The 27372-nt window shown below is 42.6% G+C and overlaps 1 protein-coding gene across 22 annotated transcripts in view; it reads right to left on the reverse strand.

Moving 5' to 3' along the window:
* Window positions 1–24454, reverse strand: part of mbnl2 (muscleblind-like splicing regulator 2) — a 48040-nt gene extending 23586 nt beyond the window's left edge. For 20 of the 22 annotated variants that reach the window (XM_028571574.1, XM_028571573.1, XM_028571570.1 and 17 more), the window contains exons 1-2: window positions 20518–20843; window positions 13872–14768 (exon numbers count right to left, since the gene is read on the reverse strand). In XM_028571574.1, the coding sequence (XP_028427375.1) occupies window positions 13872–14045 (174 nt within the window). In that variant the 5' untranslated portion in view covers window positions 14046–14768; window positions 20518–20843. Of the gene's footprint in view, window positions 1–13871; window positions 14769–19484; window positions 20115–20517; window positions 20844–24195 lie in introns of those variants that run through there. The other 2 variants (XM_028571568.1, XM_028571569.1) reach the window with 2 other exon arrangements.
* Window positions 24455–27372: the final 2918 nt, after the last annotated feature.

Here is a 27372-nt window from a genome sequence, read left to right on the forward strand (position 1 = left end):
CTGCAGCCGACAGAGGAGCTGTAAATGTCCTCGCAAAGGCAACTTTAGATTACACCCCTGTGGTTCCAATTGCCTCCAATAGGGAAGCTAGTGGCCTCGTGCTCATCCAAGATGGATACACTGGAAATGAGTCATTGCTTTCCCACATCAACACTTCAAACAGAGAAACAATATCGATGAATTGCGTAGTGCCAAATCTTGGGAATCTGGGATGTGTGTGTGCATGTGTTTTTCCATTAAAATCCTTATTTTCCCGAGAAGCTCAGTAGGCTTTACCTATCCGAGCCCTTGTGATGTTTTTCTGACGCTAGCACAACGCCCATTGACGTTTAATGGCAGCGTGACTGGCAGTATTGGTAGACTGCAATCCAGAAAAACCAATTCACTTATTCTGGAACGGAGATCATGGGAAAACCCAGCTTAAAAGATGCAGGGTCAGCACAAGACAAGGCAATAGCTACTTGTGACTGCTGAATGCGCCATCAAGGCTGTGGAGGCAGTGGCAACCCAAAGGTCAAAAAAATAAAGCAGGATACTGAAAAAACACAACTGTAGGCTAAATCCCCCAAAGGAACAGATTTAGATAGATAGATAGATAGATAGATAGATAGATAGATAGATAGATAGATAGATAGATAGATAGATAGATAGATAGATAGATAGACTTTATTAATCCCAAATTGGAAAATGACTCTGTTACAAGCAGCAAGTAGCAAGTTACAAAGGACCACATAGGCAACTGGTCAGGTCTTGTTCATAGTAATTTGGCTGGTACAGTACATTTTTGGATGTCTGTACCCTACAGAGAAACTGTAGCAAAGTCTTCTCCCACCCCCCCGTTTATCCGATTGTCCTTCTCAGTGCGAGAGGAGGGCCGCTGTGAGAAACTGACACTAATTTTTCTGACATGAAGCCTGTGATATGTGTAATCCCCTTAGAGCATGGCCAAAGAACCTGTTGTATCTCCACTGACCAAAGAAGGGGGGGGACAGGCGCTCTCTCTCTCTCCTCGTCTCTCAATATTCCCTCATCTTTCTTTTCTTCCCCCCTTTGCCTTGTCCTGCCTTTGACGCTATGTAATTTGCATTGTTGAGAAATATGCATGGCTGATGCTCATCCTTTGGCTGGGTGTTTTTCTTACGGCAATTCCTATTTGTGGCTATACATATCCAAATAAGAGCATTCATCGGCTTACAACGACTACTGGAACTGATCCTGAAATGATCAGTTCTGAGACGTTTTGCCTCACTGCCACATTTAGAAGATGAAACATATAAGTTGGCTTTTCCTTCCCTTTACAACCACGTCGCCCCTCTTTGCTTTGTTGTACAATTGTACTTCTCATTGATAAGGTCTTTCCTTCTCTCCTTTTCTCAGTTTGCCCCGAAAGAGTCTCTTTTCCAGGGTCACTGGACACTGGTTATGGGTCAGCCTATAGCAGTTCACAAGGAGACCACTTTTGTGAAAGCCCCCAGCTATAAGACACCAACAGGACAGGCACTACAGTGCTCAGAAGGCGGCACAAATGCAGACCCAGTGATCCTAGCACCCGGTAAAGTAGCGAGGCGCTGGATGCACATGGACAGGGCTTCCCTTCATCCTCAAAAACAGAGAATGCTCCCTCTTAAGGATCCTGTTTTGTTTTCGGGCTCTAATGGATCCGTTTGGAATAATGGATCTGTTTGAAGCGCTGAGGCTCCAGGACACCAGGAAACACCAAAAATCCATTATGAAATGATAGCCAAAGGCTTTTTGCTTACATTTTGGCTGGTGATGGAGAACATGAATCAATGGTGAACAGCAGGTAAGAACGAGTGCTTTAAATGTAAAACTGTAGAGGAAACCCAGCTGATTATATGGTGATCAAGGATATTTGGCTTGGCTAGTAGACTGTATCTGTGTGTGTACTGTGTAGACAGTACAATTAGTGATAATGTGAGCGAATGCAAACAAGAAAATAACCCTTAGTGCAAAGGACAGAGACCAGGTAATTTCAAAACAATGGCCACACACATACACATGTAAGACTGTTGCCTCAGCAGTAATTAAGTGCCTTTGTTTCACCAGCTGTAATCCCACAGATGGAATAGTACTGCTGCTGACGCGCCTGAGATCATCCAAGGAGAAAGAGAGAAAGAGAAAAAGAAGAGAGAGAGAGAGAGAGAGAGAGAGAGAGAGAGAGGAGGACATATACACAGACAGGGGGAGAGTGGCATAAAGGTATAAAAGTAAACACTCCCACCTCCATGTGAAATGTGTAATAAAGGCTGTCTGTTTACGCACACACGCAAATATCTTGAGCAACTGAATGTGTCCATTTATCTTGCTTTAACTGACAACATTTTAACATTTCGTCTGTCTTTCCTTTGGCTCACATTGTTTGCTCGTAAGTCATTGTGGTGACTCCTCGGAATAGTTGCAGAATGTTGTGAATCGGCTGAAAATCACATGCTAGTGTTGACGCTATGCATTCCAGGCACTGCAGCTAGTGATCAGTTAGCTCAAACTGCAGCTCAGGCGGTTCTCGGAGATGTGAAAGATGTGTGTCTACACTCAAAGTGATATCTAATAGAAATGTACTGTCTGTAAATGTTACACCAAGGCCACAGTGTTACAATTCAGGAATACATGGCTGATTGCATGTGAAAGAAAAGATGTTGGGTGGAAATGTGTTCTTCTTTACAACAGCCTTAATCAAAAGAAGTCCACCGCAATCAAATAAGAGGGCACTCTAAAAAGCCCTCATTTTTCTTCATTAGGCTCTAAGGTGATTTTCTGTACTAGTGGGCCTAAATTGTCTGCAGAGTATAGATTATATTCCTTTAAGAGCTGTGATTTATACTTCATACAGGTTATGAAACCAATATTTTCTTCATCTGTCACAATGGTTGATGGATTTCTATAAAGGAGCTTTCATGTAATCGCACATGAGAAAAAAGGCACAGGCAATTTAAAAGTTGATTATCAGCATTCAGGTAATGTCTGTGATAACTTCCCATGCTATATGTGTGTCACTGTTGTAACTGTTCTTTGGGGAGGTGATGGTCAAAGTGTGGCTGCAGTGGCACCGTTGTGTGGCACCTGCGGAGTCCAGGCCTTTGCCGCTAATCCAGCTGGAGGCTGGAGCCCTGCTTCAGTTAATCTGATCATCTGTGACCTGCTGAGACATGAAACCCACCATCTAGAGCTCCTCTAATCTGCACACACACACACAAACACAAATCCACATATACACATACAGGGACACAGGTATGTAGCGGACAGATACACACATAATCACACCAGCATGTGCTCGCTCGCATTTATACATCACATTTGAAGTGAACTGTCCCACTCTCCCACAATTACACACTTCTACAAATACACACCCACATACAAGAAAGGCTCAGCTATGACAATGCTACCTCTCAGTCTGATGACAGGTGAGTCACAGCTAAAAGACAAGCTGTCATTTCCCTATGCTGAGAAGATAGATCTCGTCTGCTTTGCGCTGCTATGACAGCAGTCCTATAGCCGTCTGGAACTTACAACAAGCCATGCTAGTGGAAGATTTCATTAAATTAAGTTACACATGATGTTGATGCCCTAGTTCGAGAAGAACTGTGCCACAGCCCCAAGAGGAAACAGCAGAAAGCCAGTAGGCCTTAATATCCTAATTTTACATCCGATAACAGATACCTCAATTTCAATCACTCTATAGCGATCAAAGCTGCCACTTCTCTGCAGCGTTCTAAGAATAACACAACTCCACTACAGTAAATGCTAATCAGAGAAATTAAACAAACAATACAAGAAAATATAAAAGGCTAGCCTACAACTCCTTTCTCCACTGACACTATTGACCGCGTGTCAGAGCGTGTTGAGGACTTGTGTAAATCCATAAAACAGATAAAGGAGGATAATGAGATGGAAGGGAGAGAGCAGATCTATTCATCAAAGCCTCTTTCTAACACACTCAGCAGATAGGAGCAGAAATGTTGTATAGCTGCTTACTCTCCAGTTTGGAGATTAAAGCTTTGGTTGCTGAAAAAAAAAAAAAAAAAGTTGAGAGGTATAGGGCTATAATTCAAACTACAGAGAAACCGGAGAGCCCGGTTACTCAAGTGAGAAATTTAGAAGCACATTTAGTATTCCTGTTATGAATCTTATCTTGTCTTTGATCATATTCGGGATATAATGCCTCACAGTTATTCATCATGAGAGAAGTCATACTGCCTGTATGTTAGGCGTGCACGATTCAGAAAATGTCACGAATCAATATCAATTTTCAGGCTCGAGATTCGATTCATAATCGATTTTCGATTCAAAAACAATTCTCGATTAAAGAAAAAAAAACGATTCACAGTATGTAAATGTAGTTACTTTCCCCATGTGATTGTAGTAGTAGTTTTAATTAAAAAATATGAATCGATTTTTATATATATATATATATATATATATATATATATATATATATATATAAACCAGTGCAAAAACCTGGTAATAAATGGGAAACCTAAAATGCACAAATTACTTGTGCAATTTCATTGTTGCTACAGTATATGCAACCAAAGGGGAATAAGGTGCAGCATGGCCTGGATCGGCATGTTGTTTGTTGGTTGTGATGATGAGGCCTCTGAGGCTCTCTCCCGTGGGCTGAGGAGATTTGAAGCCCACATGGAGATGATGAAAACAGTGCTCATAAGGTTGAGAACACTGAGGCCGAGAGGGCTGAATGAGTGTTTACGCTCGGTTAAAGTAATAAGCGCCCTTTGGTCAAAGGTCAAAAAGAGTTCAATAAACCAGGGTGCAGTGACTTAAACAACCTCAGAGCTGCAGGGTGTTTTATCGTAAAATCGTCGGATGCAGATAAACATACTGATCTCACCATTCACCCATGTCCCCACTCGGATCTTTTTTCCTGTGTTCTCTAAGGTGAGCCCTGGCTCTGTGGGGTGAATGAGCCAAAAGGAGAATCAGAGCTCTGGAAACGCAAACAAAATGTGATTAGAGAGTCGTTTTTCCAGAGGCAACATCTGTTTGTTTATCAATCATGAAATGACAAATTTTTTGGTTAAAAAATGAAAGAAAGAAAAAAGAAATTGCTACCAGGACTGTGTGTGTGTGATCATTAAACCGGACGCTATTCCCATCATGGATGTTTTAATGGTATGCAACAGCAAATGTGGTGCCAATTTATGCACCCCACTGGTACCACTTGTCCTCCCCTCTCATCCTCCTCTCCCTCCTTCATTCCCTCTCCCACCATGGGTTCACCGTGCTCTGTGACAGTGCGCGCTGCCAATTAGTGTCCCCCACCTGTCGCCGTGGGTCACTGGTGCAGGCATCTGCTGGGTGTGAAATTGGCCATCTCACTTTCGTCCATGAACTTTGCATGCCCCCCGTCGGCGCGCGCACACACACACACACACACACACACACACACACACACACACACACACACAAACACACACACACACCTGAAGTTGGCCTTTATGGTATGGCCACCCTGTGTGGAAGGGGCAATGGAGACGGGTGTGATACAAATAATACCTCGAGCTTAGACTGGGTATTAAAAAACAATCCTGACTAGAATAGTACACATTACGGCAGAAAAACATATTGTAAAGCTTTGACAGCTTATTATTCTCATATCACTGTAGTGACATCACCATGTTCCCAGATCCCAGAAATAAACATAGTGAGTAAATTATTATTCCTGATAGGAATCACGGCCCAAACTACAATTTATGCTTTAATAATACACATCGAGTTTTATTGTTGTTGTGGGAATTTTTACTGAGCTCAGCTGAACAAAAGAGGCATCAATTAAGCATAAATTAAGAGCCAGTATCAAATCTGAATGTATTGATATGAAAACATTTACAACAATATGCCACTCTCCCTCTAACTAGACAGCTTTAAGCCTTTCATTCCTTAATACAAGAGTCATTTACACTGACTCCAAGACTTTCATCCAGGCAAGCTCTATCAGATTACCCCAATTTGCAGCAGCTACGCTGGAGCCTAATAAACCTGATGTTTCTGAGGAAAGTAAGATTGGCCTTGAATAAATTGTCTACTGTAACCTCATGGCACTGACTGCAACGGCACCATTGTTGTTTGGGGTAATCATCCATTTTCAGAAACCTACATTATTTCATCACTCCGATTCAATCCTTATCCTCAATCTAATGACCAAATGATTGCCTCTCATTATGTGTACGACGAGGGTGCAAATTAGAATTTAAAGTAGTTTGCCAGTTTTGAGGTGGTGGTCTCCGTTCAGCTCATCTGCAGCTCACAGCATTACAGTAGGTTCTACTTTTACTGCAGAGTCCATCACTGCCACTCATTGTTAAGCCTGAATAGGATATGAGTCAGAACAAGAACACTTCTAGAAGAAGGAATGGGTACGCACGGGGCACATTCTATTGTCACTTAGACACGCATTTTAGAAGGCAGGCCCATGTCAATCACTGTCAGTGCAGTTTCTACTCCTCACTATACGAACGTAGAATTATTCTGATACTAACATAGCAACATATAGGCTTAGACATTTTCTGTACTGACACATCTACACATGGGATTGGGATGTCAGGCTAAGGCTGGTTTACGACAGCCAGTTTGACACAGACTAACAGTCATTTAGAAAAATAAGTGGAGGGAACCCATTCTGGTGTAGGGCCCCTAAAGATTGCATTTCTGTTGCCTCATTAGATGGAGCCAATTAAGAAGATATGTCTCATTATAAAGGCTGGCCCCTGGGAGACAGCTGGGTCTGTCTGTTTAACCGTTTGTAGCTCCCTAGGTGTGTGTTTGGGTGGCTGGGTGGGAATTGTGGAGCATCTCGAGCTCTGTGTCTTCGTAAGTTTGTCCATTTTATAATCAGAGGAGAATTAAAGGAAGCCTGGCAGGAGCAGTCAACATATTTCCTGAGCAACGATTAATGTCTATGTTTAATCTGGGTCACAAAATACCCCATATGTTTCTGTACTAGCAACACAAGGAACATACTGCGGCTAGCGGTAGGCATCGCTGGTCTTTCCAGGAACAAAACAAGGCTGAGGCTATTGATTTTTTTAAGCATGATATACATTTTTAAATGGAATCATTTGAGGCAGGATACAGCTGAGCAAAGCAGACAAATAAATGCTACTCTCAGTAGAAACTAGATTAGGACAACCTGAGTGTGTGTCTTTGATGAGTGATGATGAAACTACGTATCAATAATTAATGAGACCAATACTAAAGGTCAAACACGCAGTGAACCTCCTGCCTGACTCGTCATAGATCTGCCATCAGCTTTACTGCAGAGGTGCTCACAACAGCAACCACTACTGCAGCAGTAAGGGAGTTTGAGTCCAGCTGGCTTTCAAATCACCAAATGTGAGGATGGCATTGATTCTGCAGTACTGATTTAATTTTTGTTTTTTACAGAGAGACAAAAAAAAGAAAACAAGATTGCAGAGAATCTAGTACTTTATCTGCACTGTGGGCAGCAGAGAGCGATGGAAAAAGAGGATGACTCAGAGATAGTGGGTGGATTGAGACCAGGTGAGACACTGCTATAGCAGATGGGCAGATCTTCAGTGCTCAGTCTCTCCATCGTGTTGCAGGCGGCTCATTGGGTGACGAACACCTACTATTCAATCTGACATGACCAACGATAGTGCCAATACAGAACTCCAGTATAATATAATTATATAACAAAGGCTGTGCATTAGCATATTGGTGTAGAGACAAAGGGTTGATATTCTGGAACTAAAACCATATTTTGAATTGATATTAGTATTAGTAGTAGTAATATGGGAGGAGTAACATACTTTCTTCTTACTTCTTTTCCAACATTTCCAGTGAGACCTTCAGTACAAACAGTAGGACTGGCTAACTGGACCTGGGTCATGAGACTTTAACAGTGAGCTCATCTGACTTCCTCCTCCCTGCCTCTTATCTCTTCCTATCTTTGAACCTTTTTTTTTTTTTTTTCAGATCAGCTCGACTGGGGCTGTGGGGCGTACGGGGTGAAATCACATGGATCAAATGGAATTTGGCATGGTTTGCACAGGGAAGACAGTGAGTGTGCGTGCATGTGTCTGTGTACGAGGAGGCCTGTTTAAGGAACGGCAGTGGCGGGGGTCTCATCAAAGCATGCCGCGTCCACTGCAGCCCCACGTTAAGCTCAAGTCAGTGCCTCATTGTGTTTGTGTGAATGACCCTAGGGGAACACCAACTCCCGCTGCGCTGCATTCCCCTCCACATGTTTGCTCTGCCCAGGGTGTGGCCCAGTTCGAGAGGATTACGCTGAGGAATGCAGCCGAGCCCATCTTTTAAAACAAGAGGAGGGGGGGGGTGAGGCCATGGGCATAAAGTTCATGTTCACTGAGGCTTCCTAAAGATCCCAAAAAAATGCAAATGCAATAAGCCCAGAGGGAGGAAGTTACCGTTAAATCAGAGGGATCTCTAAACTTAAAAAAAAAAAAAAAAAAAAAAAAAAAAAGCGGTCTTAGGTATCCGTTAGCATTTGAGTTTCACTTTCTGGTTTGTATCAGATTAACTCGAGGTCGCAGGTACTTTCCTACGGAGTCTTGATTACAATCTTTGATAATTGGTTTAAACATGTTCTGTTACCCACCAGGCTAGACCCGGCACTTACTCCCGCTTTGGTTGAATCACTTCTTCATATTAACACCTTCCCTTCTTGCCATGTTCCCTCGCTTCTTTATTTACTGGTTTCAGCCATCCCACGCCCCCCCCCCAAAAAAAAAAAAAAAAAAAAACACTTACAGCCTGCTCTTTTGAAGCAAAGTCCGGATTAAGATGTTCTTACAAAGTGAGGGAAACCAGGGCACCTCACCCCCAGGGGGACTGCTGCGACACCTGAAAGTAGCTTCTATTGTTTCTCCTGCTTCACCATGTTCTTTTTGACAACCACCACTTGATGAAACATGATAGTGCCAGGATGCACCAGACTATCCCCCACCTCTCAGACTATTGAAGCTCAGTCAGGCGTGGAGGTTACCTGGTAAAAATCTGACTGGTACAAAAAGAAGAACAATTTTAACCGATCATGTTATCAGACATCTTCTGCGTAAAGACCTGATTGCCTTGTATTTTGCAAAAAGACACGTGTCTAAAAACATCAACTCTCTCTCTCTCTCTCTCTCTCTCTCTCTCTCTCTCTCTCTCTCTCTCTCTCTCTCTCTCTCTCTCTCTCTCTCTCTCTCTCTATAAAAAAATATAAAATATAAAATACACATTAAGTGTGAAATACATTTTCTGCATTATGCAAAAACAGCCATCTTAATGATAACCTCTCTACGAGCTGCTTATTTTGAGTCTTATTTTCTGCTTGATTTCAAATCTGCCTACGTGTGTTATGTCATATTTGTGCAATGACAAGCAGTCAAAAACAAAAATTCAGAACGGTCTTTAACTGCAGAGGGAAAAATATATATAACCCAGTCAGCACGGTCAGAGACAGCACTACAGAGAAAAGGAACTAAAGAACCAGAGGAATAAGGATCAACTAAAGGCTACTGTCAGAGGCCCAGCCAATGTGACATCATCACATGACGGGTGTGATTGCATTTACTCCACTAACGTAGGTATTCTCGCTCATTTCCTACAGCCCCCCCCCCCCATACCCAACTCCACTTTGTCATGTTTCCATGGTCACAACAAGAAGCAAAGAGCTTAAAGGAAATGGCGGCCATCATTTGTGATACTACTGGAGACGCAGCTCTGCCTCTATTGATTAGCCATCACTTTGTGCAGTTAATGATGGTTAAGTTTCAAGGAGGGACTGTTTAGCCCAAAACATTTATGATATTTCAATCTCTCTCAACGGAATAGATTTAGACTGCAAAATCATCTACCTGGTCTGTTTGAACAACTACAATATCATCATTGTGCCTGGCAGCCACCAAACCTGTCTCAACATGGCATCATGACTTTGCGTAAACATACACGCCACTTTCCTAAAGCCAAATGGCGTGTTATCTGTACACATTTTCAGCTATCCACATGTATGTCCACACTGTATACAGCAGATGTAAACATACACACCATGTGGCGTTGCCATGTTGCGGGTTATCGCAAGAACGTGACGTACTATGTAAAAAAAAAAAAAAAAAAAAAAAAAGGTTGGGTTTAGTAACACTAAAAAGCGACAAAAACATGGAAAATGATGACAAAAACACGCTTAGGAAAACAAACGGTTGGGTTTAGGAAAGAAACATTAGGGAAGGCCACATGCGGGACGCGATCCCGCCTCTCCTGGGTGAAAGTCCTGCGTTTTACCCATCCGCCACCCCAACCAAATTCCTTACGCGGACCTACGTCCCTTTATATTACTCTGATACCTGGCAAGCTTTATCATGTCTACCAACCAAATGTGACTATGGCTTTAGTTGGACGGAGATGAAGCAGCTTGTCCTATTTCGAGAGATGACAAATGCAGCATAGAGAGACTATTTCTAAAGCCCACAGTGTAGAGCAGGAGGACAAAAAATAATCCTGTAGACATGACACTATAGAAGTGCTGAGAGCGGCGCAGTGGAGTTGGGACGCTCTAAGCTTTATGATCCAGAAAGCAGGAGCAAACCTAGCAGGACTTTCGTCCAATGCAAAGCACACCAACAGAAAATGCAAAACCAGTAATTTAGATAGTTGTAGTCTTCCCATGCCATGGAACTTGTGCAAAATGCCACTGTTTGGCTGCTCCCAAACCCCACTACACACGCCCCTGTCCTTGGCGTGTGGCTTCACTGCCTGATCAAAAATCTGAAAAGCCTGGTTGTTCTCCAAGTCTCGTAAATAGGGATGGATGTACACAGAGGAGCAATAACTGAATTATGCTCTCAAATGTAATTTATACCCAGCAAAAATATATGAGGCACTTACCTCATCTATATTTCTTGCCACGGGCAATGACAGCAACATCCCATTCCACTGCATTGTGTTTAAAATGAATTACACCTACGTCGCAGACGATGATTGCTGAGATTTTGCCAGTCAGACAGCTATAATTTATGTGATATCTTAAAATTATTCTTTTAAATGTTGTGCAACCCAAACACCCAGTAATCATAGGCCTAAACAAATCTCTCAGCATACAGTACGTATAGATTATTTTAAAACTTTTTGAACTCTGGATCAAGATTAGAAATTATGTCAAAATGCATTTAGAATAAACGGTGCAAAGATGAGAAACTGAGATTGAGATGTGGCTATCGGGGAGTTTAATAGGAAGGAGCCATTGTCATCGCAGGAATGTTTTTTATCAACTCTGAAAACAACAACCACAACGGTCAAATTCTCCACTGAGCTCCCTCACAAGTTCGACCACAGTTACACCTCCTACTCTACTCCTCTCCTGAGCCGTACCTTTCACATGTTTATGAAAAGGACCCTTCTGATCATTGGCCAAGTCATGCCTGGCAGCACACAACCCTGGCATGATAACCCTATCAGATGAGAAGACCCAGGAAGACGATACGGGCGTAATGGGGTGGGAATCAGCCTGCCGTGGAACGAAACACATTTCCTAATGCATAATAAAGCATTCATTCTCTCAGCTGTCACGAGGAAAGTCTTTGTGGGAGAGGGGGCGAGTTGGAGTTAAAAGTACAGAGAATCCTGTATTCTCGTTCTGTCACTGGGTTGTATGGTGAAAAGAGGGGGAGAGAGAGAACTAGCCTATCTGGCAATACGTTTAACAATTTGGCTGCATAAGGCTTTTGCTTGCGGGCTTACCCAGAGCAGCCTACGTATGATGACAGCAGCAAAATTCCTAGATTAACAATATTATAAGTAACATATAGTAAGGAGTGTTACAGTATGTTCACAGCCAGGGTACAAAATTAGCACCATCCACTAACCAAACGCTGGTAAAATATGCAAGTGGCTGGTAGATTTGCTTCACTCTCCAGGGGTTGGAACAGGGGTTACAGGATAAGTAACTTCACAGCTGCCTCTGAGAGACATCTCGAATGCACACTATATGCATAGGCTTTTTCTTCATTCCATACACCAAGATACAGATGATACATTGCCAGTGGACTGCCTCAAAGCCACTATTTCGTATAGGAAGCGTCATTGAGAATTTGAGAGGTTGAGTGCTCCGGTCATTTAGTTTCCTCAGTCAGGGATGACTGGTTGGAGTTTTTCCAAGGAACGGCAAAATCAGGATCCGTGTGAGGCCGCCCCTTGCATGGTGCAACAACAAATCTGTCCCGATTGGAGTCAGCTGTTTGCTCATTAAACCATAACGACATAACAGCTCGCAAAATCTGGCATCTGGGAAGGAATATCACTCAATGACTGCAAGCAATAACTTAGCAAGCCTTACCATGAGCGAAGTCTTAGCCAAGAAAACAGCTGATAGCACCGTGAACGCAATATACTTTCATAGTGTTGTATAAATGATTGACCATTAGCAACTTGTAATGAAAAGGGCTTTTACACACCCCAAAGATCCTAAATGGATTTCAGGTACGAAAAATGTGAAAATGTGGATAGCTAACCAAGTGTTTCAGGAGGGATAGGGTCACAATCTTCAGCCATAGGAAAATGAACCACATCAGAATTAAGAACACCTCTCTACATGGTGTGAATCTAGTTGCTCTCTTTTGTCACTGACCTCGTACAAAACCTTGAAAAACGTTAAATGTACTCACCACACACTGCACTGCTTTATATGTGAAATGCAGCTACAGTTAGAAAAAAAACACACTCCTCACAGTTTCAGTGTTCTGCTCTAGTTTCTTTGGCTATTTATCATTGTCACTTTTTTTTTCTTCCACACAGCTTGAGAATATTGGGTTGCTCTTGGATGCAGTCATTTTATTTGCAGCATGTGAGGGCTTGTATGAAGCGACCTTGTTATAATTGGGGAGACTTTTCCGTGTCTGGTGTTAGTCTAATTTAAGAACTCTTAAAAAGCAAACTGTGCTAAACATAACAAATTACCAGCAAAATAACATCTCTTAAGGAGGGGTCAACAAATAAACTACTTCATTAAAGAAATAATAATTCAACATGGCATTAAGGCCTCAACTGTAGTTTCATATAATAAGAATTCTAACCCTCTAAAAATTGAGATTCTGACAAAAAAAGAAGACTAACCACATCATGAAAAATCTCTTCTTGGAGCCATGAGAACCGAACATAAAAAACAGCTCTGGCTGTTTATGTTGGTCGTCTGTGACAGCTGACATGCACCCAGGAATAGAAGCCTTGGAATGACTTAAGGCGATCCAATGTTCGCCCACACATACAGATGATGGACAAGGCATTGTAACATTAGAAGAACTTACCGTATAAAAAAACCAAAGAGACACACACACACACACACACACACACACACACACACACACACACACACACACACACACACACACACACACACACACACACACACACACACACACACCTGTGGTGACAGTGAACATGACAACAGACCTCTCTGGCCTTTAGCTTCATAGGTCAGACTCGTCTGCTAACTGCAGCACAGCATGAAGACCTGACACAAATGCTAATTTGAGCAGACAACCTATACCCACCGACCATGAGGAACCACAGCTGTAACATTTTATGTCAGATACTATATTGGTACTGCAAAGATGTAATCTAATTATTCAAATTTGCTTTACATTTTTTGACAGTTCCATGACGTTGTGTAAAAAGCAGTAAATTACAGAGTAGAAACCGTGATTTCTGCAGTGTATGCCAGGCATGCATGAACAAATTAACCTCATGAAAAGGTTTGGAGGTGTAGGTTTTACAATCTGTTTGTAACAAGTACTCTAGAGGGGAAAAGAATAGAGTACAAACGGAGGCTGGATCCCTACAGAACACAGCAGTTACCTACTGTATTTAAAAGTCCTTACCTTTAACGAGTCAAAACAGGCGATCACCCTTCCATTCTCCACCTGGCAGCTTTTGGGTGGGTGGGCAAATTTGCATTCCTCATCACTGCGTGAACAAGTCCCTCTCTGAAACTGCCGGCACACTTCCAGGGTCAGCCATTTTGTGTCCCGTATCGAGGCAATGTTTAGAGCCATGTCAGCAGCACTGGCTGTGGAGCTAGGGTGGAGTGGAGCCACTTGGTTTTAGGAGGCTATCCTCTGAGGAGGTGTTTCAGAGTGTTCCAGTTAAAAAAAATAAAACCCGCAACAACTAAAACTGGTGGAACATGCAGCTGTAAATGATCTGCTTCAGGTCAGTGGATGAGGTTTGTCCTTGCAGAGAGGAAAGTGTAGGTAATGGACTGGCAAAGTCTCTGTGACCGGAGCATGGGACTGCACTGCTGTTGAAGTTTCTCCGTCACACAGCTAATTGTTCATCAATCAGTAAGTCTCAGGTGCAGACCTCTGACAAGGCAGAGGGGGCATGCTCAGAGACAAACTCTACCGGTTGTACCAAAGTACCGAAAAATGACCTTTGTATGAGTGATGATATCTGTGCAAGGGTGGATGTTGGGGAGCAAAAGTGGTGCTATTTTGAGGTGCAACGGCACAGTTTAAAACATGTTTGTGGCTTTCTATTGTTTAAAAGTCTTCAGTACATGCTCTCTGAACTTTGGCACCTTGGCCAGCAGTGCAGTAGTAGTCCACTGCTTCACTTGGGATTTCTTCGCACTGAGCACAGGTAAGGACAAACAAACAGGTCAGGAGGTCGGCTGAGTCCTATCACGACTGCAGAGGGAAAAATCTGGAGCTCTTCAGAAAACGCCCAGGGATCTTCAAGTAAGGATGTTGTCTTACAAGGCACTTTCTGTCTGTGATCTGGAATGAAGAGAAAAAGACAGGAAGAGAGAAACAAACAGAGTGAGAAAAAGGTTTGCTAAATATGATGGCCAACTATTCATCTAATACGTTTCAACAGGCATCAACAGTGTTTGTGTGTGCATGTCAATCTGAATTTGTGTGCATACTGCCCCAGAGGGGTGCTAGCTCTAAAGAGCACAGAGCTGATGAAGCAGAGAAAAGGCAGTTGTGAGGTTATTCAGAAGCCACTTGAGTTTAAGTCCCCCAATCACTGCTGTGTGCCATTGTACGAGGTGACTACAAGCCCACTGGCTCTCCAACATATTGCATACAAAGGGGTGAATGGCAAAAGCCTCTGTGTTATGAGACAGTGGACGAGAGCATCGAGTAAGAGCAGAGATAGAAAAAAGCCAGAGGGTCCAACCCGCCCTGTAGAGCCATGCACGGCGGGATGGTGCAGCCAATAGAAAACCGCGCGGCACAGCACTATTCCGGGCAGCCATCCAACAGCCACAGAGGGACCGAGACAGATGCATATGCCAGTGCCAGACACGATTATGACGCTGCCCAGTGTCCGGCAATATTCGCTGGTCTCCCACCGTCCAAATTAGATACCGGCTCATCGACAGTGGTCTGTCAATTTACATTCATGGGGGGAATGTGTGTATGTGCTCCCTGCCTTGTTCTGTAAAAGGTACTGGTCTCGATCCGTTTGTTGTCTAGGGAGAGAAGGGGAACAATTGGTGGAGCAAATGAGGAAGTGACCTTTAGCTTGTGCGTACGAAACCCATTACTAAGCTACTGCGCAAGGAGCTCTTTTCTTGGCCCATCTGGAAATATTTTTCTGCTAACTGTGGGCAGGAAAAAGGGGGATGAGGACACCAGACTGAGGGAGGAGAAGGGTTGTAAAAACATACAGCTCTAGTTAAGAGATTCCCCCTTTACTGTTCTAAACATGTAAACGTATCCACGGAAAACAGACAAGACCAGGAGCAAACACCAAGAAAATGTTAAATACTGTGAGAACAACATCTTAAACTACCTCTAAAGGCCTATGACAAGCTCCACTAGGTCTTAATGAAGGCGAGCTGAGACTTGTACTCAAACCATCTACACTACTGTTAAGGGAAGAAGAAATCCCTTCATAGATCGAAACCCTTACACTACTGTCATGCAGTTGTTCAGGTCTGGTCAGATTCGGGTTATCCACAGTATTTTCCGCCTGCTGTCCCATAGATGTAAAAATCATCCTGCGTCTTGGTCTGAAACTTGGTCTCTAATCAGAGACTGTTTGTAGTTTTGTTTGAAGTCTGACGTTTCAAAGGGAGAAACTGAAAAAGACCATTAGGACAGCAAGACCATTTAACGTGGCTTACATATAAACATTCTTCCAGACTGATGGATGTTTTTCCCGCCAGTCACAAAGACAGGTAGATTTTCCTCAGACAACTAGCGGCAGAAAGATGCTTCCCCCTTGAAATCACCCACCGACACTCTACTGTTTCACGCCTATGAATCCAGACCATTGTCTACCTAATCATATTGTCCCACTTAAGTGCTGATCATGTGAAATGAGATGAGACACTTCCTCGCCCAATCGTACTGACGCCCAGGCTCCACTCTCCAAGGCAAGATTTAATTTCACAGCATCTCCCCAGGGAGAGAGCCAATCGCTGTAGAAGAGAAAGTCAGGTAAGAATCATGTCAGATCTGACCTTTAACAATTAATCCCTTCTTATTTTTAGAAGCCATAAGAAGTCTGTGATCAAGCTAACCTACTTTGTCAGAATGTGTGAAGGGACGATGGCGCCAGACTTGGCCTCAAATGATGGAGCAAGTTGTGCTAAAATGGTTCGGGAACACAGCCATCGGTCATTTTTATTTTTTGTGGAGAAAGTAGAGAACGATTTCATATTTCGAGTGGGCCATGTCGATAAGGGTTGGTTGGGGTCATCTGAAACAACAGGGACCAATCAAATTATGTTTGTCATGAAAGGTATTCAAAACAAATGGTGAGGACTGGAGATCAAAAACACCCTCATGGGGGTGATGACATGATAATAGTCATGCAGGAACATGACCCCATGTCTGTTCATATACTACAGACTATTGTATGCTTCTGCAATATGCCCAGGAAATGGGCATATTGGGAAAGGGGGGGGGCGTCACCTTTGTCGTATAAAAACATCACATCTTCAGAGCATGGGAAACTCAAATACACAGTGGAAGCTTTGCAATAATGAGTGCAAAACACTAGCCGAGGTATGATGAAATGCTTGCAGTTTTGGGTCTAGTCTGGTTTGACTTGTGTCTTTGGACAGTGTGCCTCTGGCCTACTGGCTTTGCTCCTGCTAGTGCGTTACACATACAGTACATGCAGGATGGCTTAGTTTACGCTGAGCTTAGCTGTCGAGCGCTAAGCACAATGCCACTGATATAAAGGGAAAGACAATGGGTCAGCAGGTAGAAAGGGACCATATAGTGCCCAATGTTTTGACCTCAGAAATATGCGCTCCTGTACACCTTGACTGACCCAGGTTCCTTTTCTGCAGTTTTGAGTCCTTCCAGGGAGAGAAATTTGACAGGAATACAGCCTGAGTCAAGGAATAGTCCTAGATTTTGGCTCAAGGTATTGTAATGAAATAGAAGCCATAGTTTTCACGCCCTGCTTGCGTGAATACTAATATGGCTGTTCACTTTGGTGACAGACTCTTAAATCCTTATAGTGTCATGCTTTATGTTTTCAGCTATACAGGACCGTTTTAAATACAACCTCAAGAGCCAAATCCTGCACATCACATCCTGTTTATCTTTAGTTATCGAGTTCCTGCAAGAAGGCTTTGTCCCCTCTGTGTTCTCAGGACAAACAGTGGACAGACAGGCTGACCTGATAAAGCAGGGCAGAGATGTGAAGAAAAGCACCACAGTACTAGACTTTATGGATTACTGACGCTTACTAAGGCCAGCTGGCAGGGGCATTATCTTGGTCAGTCTGCTTAATTGAATGAGAGTCAGCGGGACTGGGGCGTCTCGAGTGAAAGTCATTGGCTTGACCTCTGAATACCATGTATGTAACCCATTAGTCTGGTATCCGTGCGCTCTGTCTGTGTCGGGCAGTTTATCTTAGCTGCTTGTATTTGTTCAGCAGAGACGATAAGCTACCAGGTTTCCATTGGTCATACTGTGGCATCCGCCAGGTGTTGCCAGAAAAATAAAGTAGAAATACAAATGACTGTGACAGACAAGCACATGAGCTGGGTACCTGAGTGGCTACATTTCCATTAATTACCATTTTATGCTGGCAAACCACACTTCTATGGTCATTTGCATTGCCAAGAGGAACAAGTGGTCAATGTTTTACAAGGCTGTGGAGAGGGGGCCTCATTGTCTAGGTGAAATAGGAAAATGTTCAGTTTCCAGAGAGTAATGGAAAATGAGTGAGCCTTACAGTAAAGGTTTTATCAAAATGTCCCTAACAAACCTCACCTAACTTTCAGTGTGACATCACCAGCTTGCAAAATGTCCCTTTGCATCCTCCAGAGAGGATCAGAGCAGAGCTATACCCTGTAGCCTAATTCGTATTTAATACTATGGACGTTATGATGCTTATGAAATTGTCTTTGGCATAAGCTACGGCTCCTTGAGTTCAATATCATCAAGTACCATTAGCGATAAGGATGGGTGAGTGAGCTTAGCAGAGACTATACCAGGACTAAGCTACTGTTCGGAGTAGGGCTGCACAAGATATCGTTTTTTTTATGATTATCGCAATATCCACTGACGCACATGGCGAAAGGTTGCAGCATATCGCGACAGACACTCAGAGATTAGTTAGTTGAAAGAAAATATCAGTAGAAAACTGTACATTCAAATGTAACTGTCAGTTCATGCCATGCCTTTTCTATCCAATTCAATGTTCAATTTGTTTAATTAATAATGTTGTAAATGATTTCCTTGTGATTTGTTTTAAATTCAACAAGCAGTTTATTGTATTTTAGCAGGATACTGAAAGCAGCAGAAATGCAGAACTGAGTACACTTTAATATTTGTTTATTTATCAATTTATCAACAACGTTATGGTATATTTCCCTCATATCGTGCAGCCCTAGTTTGGAGGCAACTCAAGAGGCATTTCACAGAGTCAGCAGATAGGTGTGCCCCATATCATAATAGCCTTAGCTAAACCACAGTGACCCAAATGGCCCTGCTCATGATATGGGACTGGGCTTACCTCTCCTGATCAGTGGCCCATTTCGTAACACAGAACAGATGATGTACCTTTTCCATCATTTGCTAAGTTTTGATAAGGAGAGAGTGTTAGTGTCTGGGATGGATATCAACCCCTGCACTCTGTAAATGGACTTGTTTACTGTGTGAGTGTTCTTGTCTACTCCCCGCTTAGCCACGGGACTCAGGCAAGTCATCAGCTAATTACAGTATAGTTGGCAGCCTGAGTTGAACAGCGCCACTCAGATAAACATGATGATTAACAGGATACCCAAGCTTACTTGATCTAAAGGTCTGAGGTGAAAGAAATCGTAGAAGCACTACAGTACCTGTTTTTTATAACTTCCACTGACACTTTATATCATAAAATCAAGGACAGAAAATACTGTTAAATTAAAGCTCTTGTACATTGAAATATTAAGTGAAACACATCAAGTGATTTGAAATAGTAAGCCTTCAATTTACAGCACTTGAAAACATAAGAGCTGAATGATTCAGCAAACTCACCCTCGTGTCACAAGGCAATCAGACTTCCTCTTTCATGCAGAAGACGTCTATAAAGACCTACCACTAAATCCTTTTAAAACCATCTTGAGGTGCAATTTGCATGAGAGTCAATTCAGAGAAAAGGGATTTCTGGCTGACAGGGTCTTGCAGTGAGGACTTGGTACTTGTCTGAGACTTATCCCATTCTTTTCTCAACAGGAAGGGCTGAACTGATGTTCCATTTTAGAAAACACCCACTTCCCCTTGATACACAGCCAGATGTATGACACCACCCTGGCCTTTTCCATGCAGGCGATGATGTCCACTGCTTGACTGCTGCAGGCCCAGTGGCTAGTGCAAAGCTAAATCTAGATGGACAGTGGAACGCTAGGGACACATCAACCACGCTGCATCAAACTCAAAAAGGTTAATTATGATGCGGGCCGTATTAGAAATGTGAAGTTCCAGCTTATTCAGGCCATCAGCTATTTGTGTCCACATACATAAAGAGTGTCAAAACATCAGACCCTGTTCTGAACAAACAATCTTTGCCCTTTGTTATTTGGAAAATACGCGCACCACGAGTTACAAGGAAAAACTTTGTGAGTACTGCACAAAGCAAGCAGTGACAGGGATGATGCCACAAAACAACTTTTTTCACTAGTGAGTGAAAAATATGAAGCCCATTTGGCAAAAAAAAAAAAAAAAAAAAGCGCCTGACATTTGCACTTAGGAAGGGGCAAGACAACTGCTGTGATAATGCCTCTCCCTCATGAGTCTAAAGAGAAAGTCTATTACAGTGCTGGGAACTGCAATAAGGGTTGTCACTGTGTGGCTGCAAGCTCCCGGGACTCTTGCATTTATCTCACACTATATATTTCTTCTCCTTGCTTCCCTCGTTTTCAGCTTCACACTCTTTCTCTCGCACAGATAAAACATTCCCTCTCCTCCCTCCCCACCCAGACTGGTATGCAGCACACTGCAGCAAAACTCCTGGAAAAAATCTTTAAAAAAAGAAAAGAAAAAGCCAGCCAATATGACGGTTCTTTCCCACCTTGTTTCACTGGGTCCCGTAGCTGGGCTGTGTGCCTCTGTCTGTCTGTCTGCTGTCCTGAGACTAGGAGGCCCCCGGTGCTTCTGTGACACTGAGCTACAGCACAGCTTTCCCTTCAGCCTCAGCGACTGGAGTTAATGACCATGTGAACTGTTGTCATTCCTCGCGAGCTGCCGAGTGCTGCACTCGGAGGTCCATGCCTAGACAGGGATTTTCTCTCGATGTCTCTCTCTCTCTCTCTATCTCTCTCTCTCAGCCACGGAGCAAGCAAGCGAGCGAGCGAGGCAGGCAGGCAGGCAGGCAGGCAGGCAGGAAGCAGAAGAGTGTCTACTCCAACTATCTGGCTAAAACACTTCCAGCCAAATCCCCCCCCCCCACACCCCTTAAAGCCAGCCCCTTCCTGCCCACCAGCCCGTGGCAAAGCCCTGCCCCTTAACAGCTCCAGCCAATACAAGGACAGCTACTCTGAATCACAGCTTTCTGTGCCTTTCGGTTGGAACAAAGTAGACAAGGTGATAGGGCTAAAACTGTGCTTACAGTAACAACCTCCGAATGCTGATCTTAAAAGGTATTTCCCGGATTGCATGCCCCGCTACAATTAGCTATCACATTACTTATTATTTTTATTCTTAGTATATTTAAATTCAAATCAGCACCACTTTATTTGTTTTCTAACAGAAAAACAAGCTCAAAAATATAAAGTCTAGACTTGTTTCTCATACAAAAAATCAATAAAAGTAAGCAATAATCAAAGAGTTGCTGCAGTGGCATTATGAAGATCAGCCCTGTCCTTGTCTACGTTCTATCATCCCATTTAACACCATCCCCCCAGGAAACAAGAGCCCCCACACCTCCTCCCCCTGCCGACTCTCCTCTACCTCCCTTCAGCATCCGTCCTCTAAACTCCACTCCACCATCCAGACACTCCTTTCTCCTCTCCATCCCTCACCTGTGCGTTTTCCCCATTTGTCAAAGCTATCTATCTTTCAAGCTCTATTTCAATCAAATTCCTTAGTTTACTGGACTGGAAAATTGCACAGCTAGTGAACATTTCTGTTATTGTTACTGCATCAGAATGTGCTTTAAAAAAATGAAATAAATAAAGATTGGTGGTTGCTGGGATGTGGAAGTCTTGGTCTGTCTCCTCCCCCTGCCCATCCTCCCCCCCCTCCACCCAGCTGATGACATGCTGGTTGGCATCATATGAGCCGTGAAACCGGAGCGTCACAGAAGTGATGAGTCAGAGATCCAGCTTCATGACTTTTCGATCCAGATTCAATAGAACAGCTGTACCGTCTGTCTCTCTGTGTCTCTCCCTGTGTGTGTGTGTCTCTCTCTCTCTGCCTCTGTCTCTGCCTCTGTCTCATACAAAGGCTGTGAATGACGCAGCAGCCTGGGTGTTTCGTTGATATCCATGAGGCTAAACATGCTCTACAGTTCTATGATAAACAAACCTATTTACTGATTATGCTTTAATATCTATATCTATAATATCATGCTCCATAGGGAAATAGATTTGTCAAATGGTTGAGAGGATGTGGGGGTGGGGGGGAGAGATTACTCTCTCGAGCATGAAAAATTGTTTACCTCAGCACATGACACTGAATACTGACGTCGTCTTAGGCATCAGAACACCTGTAATGAAATAGCACAGACAAGCGCTCTGCCATTATATGAACAGGGAGGCGGGGGATATCAGCCTTCAAAAGCTAAAGTGTCACCTTACACCAGCCGTGAATATAGACTCACTATGCCACATCATGCACACGCATCATCAGGTTAAAGGAGCTGGAATGCAACTAGGCAACTGTGTTATTACTGCAGGGTAAAACTTGACTGTTATGTCCTGAAAATTCAACAACGCAATATGTTCTCTTTCATCCACAACAATGGCAGTTGGACAGGCCAAGCTGCTCCATCATTGCTGATAGATGCAGCTTATCAATTTCTCATTTGGCTGCAACTGACTTCTCAATAACCACGTTACTGAATATAACAGTCAATAAATGTATAACAAGCCTGGCTGCATGTAGCTAATTTCCACCGGCAGACCTCAGATAGCCTACCTTCAAAATAGATTTGTCCGACAGGAAAACAAACAAAAGCCTGGCAGACAAACAAGCTGAGCCACTTCCTTTCCACATAGTATCCCCTCCCCTCTTATTATCCCTGTCCTGTTTGACCCCAAACGGCTTGGCTCACTCACACACAACCAGATTTAGGATTCTGTGGCACAAAGCGGCTTCATTTTCAATTACAAAAGGGAGTATTCCAAAACAATAACTAATTACAGCATATGAAGATTTAAACTGTTTGAAAATGCTCCCCAGTACAGAATACTGTATTCGGTGGTACTACTGGATAGTTAAACACGACAGAGAGAAGAAAAAAAAAAAAAAAAAAAACAGGGCTCAGAAATAGGGCAGCGAAGACAGATCAATGAAAAGGCAGCTGTCTTTTTCTATTATTAGCTGTAATCAAATATCAAGCGGCCGAGAGTTTTGCTTCCGTCCGTTTGAAACCCATTCTGGTAAGTCTGTCACAAGTCCACATGATAGAGAATAAACAAGTGCCTAATGGACACGTAGGCAAGTGGTCAACCAGTGTGTTTTGGAGCAAGTTTAAGGCTGTGTTCAAAAGATCATCCAGGAAGTACTGGATTCTCTACATTAAAATTCCAACTGGCTTTGGATCAAACATTGTCTATTTTCTGTAGGTTAATGTGATGCTAATTTAACCCTATAACACAATATTGGCCAATTTTCCATATTGCTGATACAAAGTTAATTTCCTAACAATCATAGTGCACTGTGGATTACTATGTATTAATCAAGTGTACAACTGGTGTAATAGACATAATGAACACAATTTATAACATACAAATGACAAGTCAAAGTTATTGCGTTACACTGATAGCTCAGTTGAACTTAATGCTTTCTTCCATTGGTGCAATGCTGTTCTGAGATGTCAATTTGCATTTTCAGAAGGACCAATTACTTTACATGACCTAGCAGCTAGCCTGATCAGAACTTATTAACCTTACCCAGGTGAAAAGGCTCCTGCTCAGCCAACCTGCAGTAGATTAAAATGTGCCTCCACTTACGTCTCGTTAGAACTGTTTTTTTTATTATTATTATTGTCCAAGGCAATTAAATCTTACAATCCATTAATCAAGGTGCCACTACATTTATTGTGTTTTCACATTTGCATTTGGAAGTAAGAGTTCGTTGTACACTGGGATATGGGTGCACCTTGTGACAATGATGACTGCATATCATATATGGAATCAATAACAACGGAGTTATTATCAAACCGAGTGATTTTATTATTGTCATTGGTTACTTTACTTATTAAAAAAAACAGCACGTCCCAGAAAGCATTACATTGCACCATGCAGGAGAGACACACAGGGACCACTAAGCATGCTGATTTGATCTTTGTTTTTATGGAGCTGCTTTCACTTGTTTTCATTAGCTATCCGAGCAGTGATTATCAACTAGCATAGCAATCCAGACACCAGCGCATGATGTTTATGATAGTGGACTAGCATCATTAGAACCATTTTGGGCCATCTTTGTTATCCAAAGAGCAGTTATATTCACCATACCACCGTTAAGTGTGTAAAGAAATGCCAGCGGCAAAGGGTGCTAGCTGCTAAGCTAACTACCTGCAGCTTACCTGATGACGAACCTGTCACATCCAGCTGCACTTCAGCCGCCACCACCGCTACTCGAGAGCGCTATTTCGGTTGTAACGGGACCTACGGTTCAAAACAGGACGGCAAAAATGGTCTTCGACTGAGACTTGTCACTATTTCAAAAGAGCATCTGCCCTATTTCTCCAGCGGCAAAACTTTTTTCGCTTTCTAAATATATTTGAATGGAAGGCAGAAGAAAGCTATCCCTCGCTACGCGCTAGCTCGCTAACTACTTTTAAGGCTAGGGTAGGAAGCAACAAGCGATTTTGACAGTTCGAGGAAATGCTGAATGTGCTTCGCTAGGGGGTTAGTACTACGACCTAAACATTAATAACGCATTTATTCTCAACTATTTGAGATGGTATCGGCCGCAACTGTAAGACAGATTGTATGGAATTTGAATGTGTTGGTTCATATTGTTCAATTTAAACACAGAAATCTAGTTATATTCGATAAACAACACAATTCCCACCCTACAGTAAAAGTGGTACAGTCCAGAGGAACCAAGGGTAAAGAGAGGGGGGTGCTTGTTACCTAGGAAACAACAGTGAATCTCCTTCGGGGAAAAGATGCAGCCACTGATTTATGAACCAGTGCCTGTCTGTCTGTCAAAATCATCGACAACATACAAACATTAAAGTAATTTGACAAAACCTATTGCAATTTATTATGTGAGATACTGTACTAATTCCCATAAGTTCCAACACTTTTATTTGACCAATGTACAGTATAACCTCCTCTCCTCGCACATGCTTTCCTATAGGCTACAAACTAATGTAGTATGTATCTAGTGGCGTTGATACAAGAGTGATTTCATTGATTTGGCTTAAATAATGTTCCTGAATATACATCTACAAACTACATTCTTTTTCTTTCTTTTTTTTTAAACCTTTATTTGTCCAGGTAAACTGTTTGAGAACAACTTCTCATTTACAAACATTCCTACATTTCTGTGACACAGCCTAAATCTCTATGGTCTTAATTTTGATAATATTGCCTGATGCTGATGGTGATGTATTGACTTATATGTTCTTATTACTATTTCAAAACTGTCAAAATAAATATAATAGCAAAAACTACAGAAAATACATGTAATTAGATTTATTAGCTGATCAAAGGCTCTAAATCGTCATCACTTGATGCTTTACAGAGGAGCATGCACATCCCTAGCACTTTGCAGCCTAATGGCATGCAGCTGGCTGGATTTAGCCGTCTGTGACACACAGAGACCCGTTGTCAGCAAGAAGCGAAACGAGTCAACAAGGAGCAAGTCACAAATATCCCCGGAATGAGCAGAGAGGCACAAATTTAGCCCCACTGACTGCTGCCCACGCCATGTGCCGCCTATTGAGCACATGAACAATGAACATAGCCATCACAGACTGCTCTTTCAGGGCCAAGGCCTGCTTTATTAGAATGCTACTGGGAATGAAGGCATCATACTTTGACAGGACACAGGCCAGTGGCGGTGTCAGGGATGAAGACGTTATTAGTCGGCAATGGTTTAAAGTTAACTGCAATATTTCATAAAGAAAACTACAGTCGTTTCAAATAGAGACATTTATGGGCTCAGTTTAATATCAATCATGTCGAAATTCATAGATGGAGAAATAATCTGGGCTTAGACGAATGATGGTGACTGTTGACACTGCCTTGTGTCACAACATCATTTATGTGACATTTGACACACATCAAACTGGTTCATATTTGCTAAACAACATCTCTGGCAGACAACAGTAAAGTAAGATTTGGTTTCATTTTATTTATTTATTCTTCTTTGAAAACTGATGTGATCCCAGCCTCCTCATGTTCTTTTCAACATTTAATTGAAAAATACCAGAGCCAATAGTCTTTTTCATCCAGATATAGTAAGTGGAAAAGCAAAATACAACCCCACCAGGGCACAGCCACCATGGAGCTAAAAAAACTGTATTTTCAAGACGTAAGTGATTATGAAAAACTACGCACATAGGTCAAGCTCATCCCCCAAGGCCTAACGTATTGATCTCAATGCAGAGGAGGCATTTGTAGAAAAAGCTGCTGCCGGCATACTTCTCTAAAAGTCCCTGAACGCCCACACACTTGCAAAGAAACACACACTGGGCTCATAAAAAAAACACACAAATACATGCAGCACAAAAATATCAATTTTAACAAGACTTTTTCTTTATTTGACTTGCTTGAAATGAAGTTTGGGGTTGATACATTGAGGTAGGTGGAGGGTTGAAACATTTGTGTTATTTTTTTTCCTCCCTGTTTTACACAAGACAACGCCATTTAGGTGGAAGTACTTGTTAAATATTTATTTTCGACAAGGTTTATCCAGAAACTTGAAGGACAAAGTTTTCTGCAAAGTCAATATCACTGGATTCATAACTCTTAAAAGAAGTTGATTTGCATTCGAAACAAATACAAGCAGAAGAAAATGCCATTTTTAGACTGAATAAGATGGTTAAGATGGATACGAGACATTCGCATGCACATCGAAGTGCAACATGTATTTCAAAGGAACAAAAGCAGATGCCTGTGTGTGTGTGTGTGTGTGTGTGTGTGTGTGTGTGTTGTGCTCATTAATGGGTTTTGACTCTACATTTGTTGCAGTTGCAGTCTGTAGAGTGGACCTCAGGATCAAATGAGGGGGCGTCAGGCAGAAAAACAACCGCAGTATCTACCGAAATCCTACTGTTAGTTCCTCTCAAACACAGAATGATGAGATCACAGTAGAAAACAGCTTGCACCCACATACAGAAGACAGTAAACACACACTCAGACAGTTGTGCACACAGACACACAAACACACACACACACACACACACACACACACACACACACAATCAGCCCAAAGCTCCGACTCTGAGGGCCTTTTGCATACACACACTCACACACAGATACACACACAGGCAAAGCTTTCACGTCAAGGACAGTATTGATCTTGAAATCTCTGTACACTAAATGAGAACACACCTGATTATGAAAGCTTTTAACCCAAATGCTTAATGCAGCGCAGGTTTAATGGAAAGAGCTTATGGCTGACACAAAGCTCAGTAGACACTGTGTGTGTGTGTGTGTGTGTGTGTGTGTGTGTGTGTGTGTGTGTGTGTCTGCACACTTTCATTGCGGTTAAGTCAATTTGATTGATTGTAGGGAGATCACATGGG

This window comes from Perca flavescens, chromosome 24 (assembly GCF_004354835.1).
Source record: "Perca flavescens isolate YP-PL-M2 chromosome 24, PFLA_1.0, whole genome shotgun sequence".
NCBI classification, from domain to species: domain Eukaryota; kingdom Metazoa; phylum Chordata; class Actinopteri; order Perciformes; family Percidae; genus Perca; species Perca flavescens.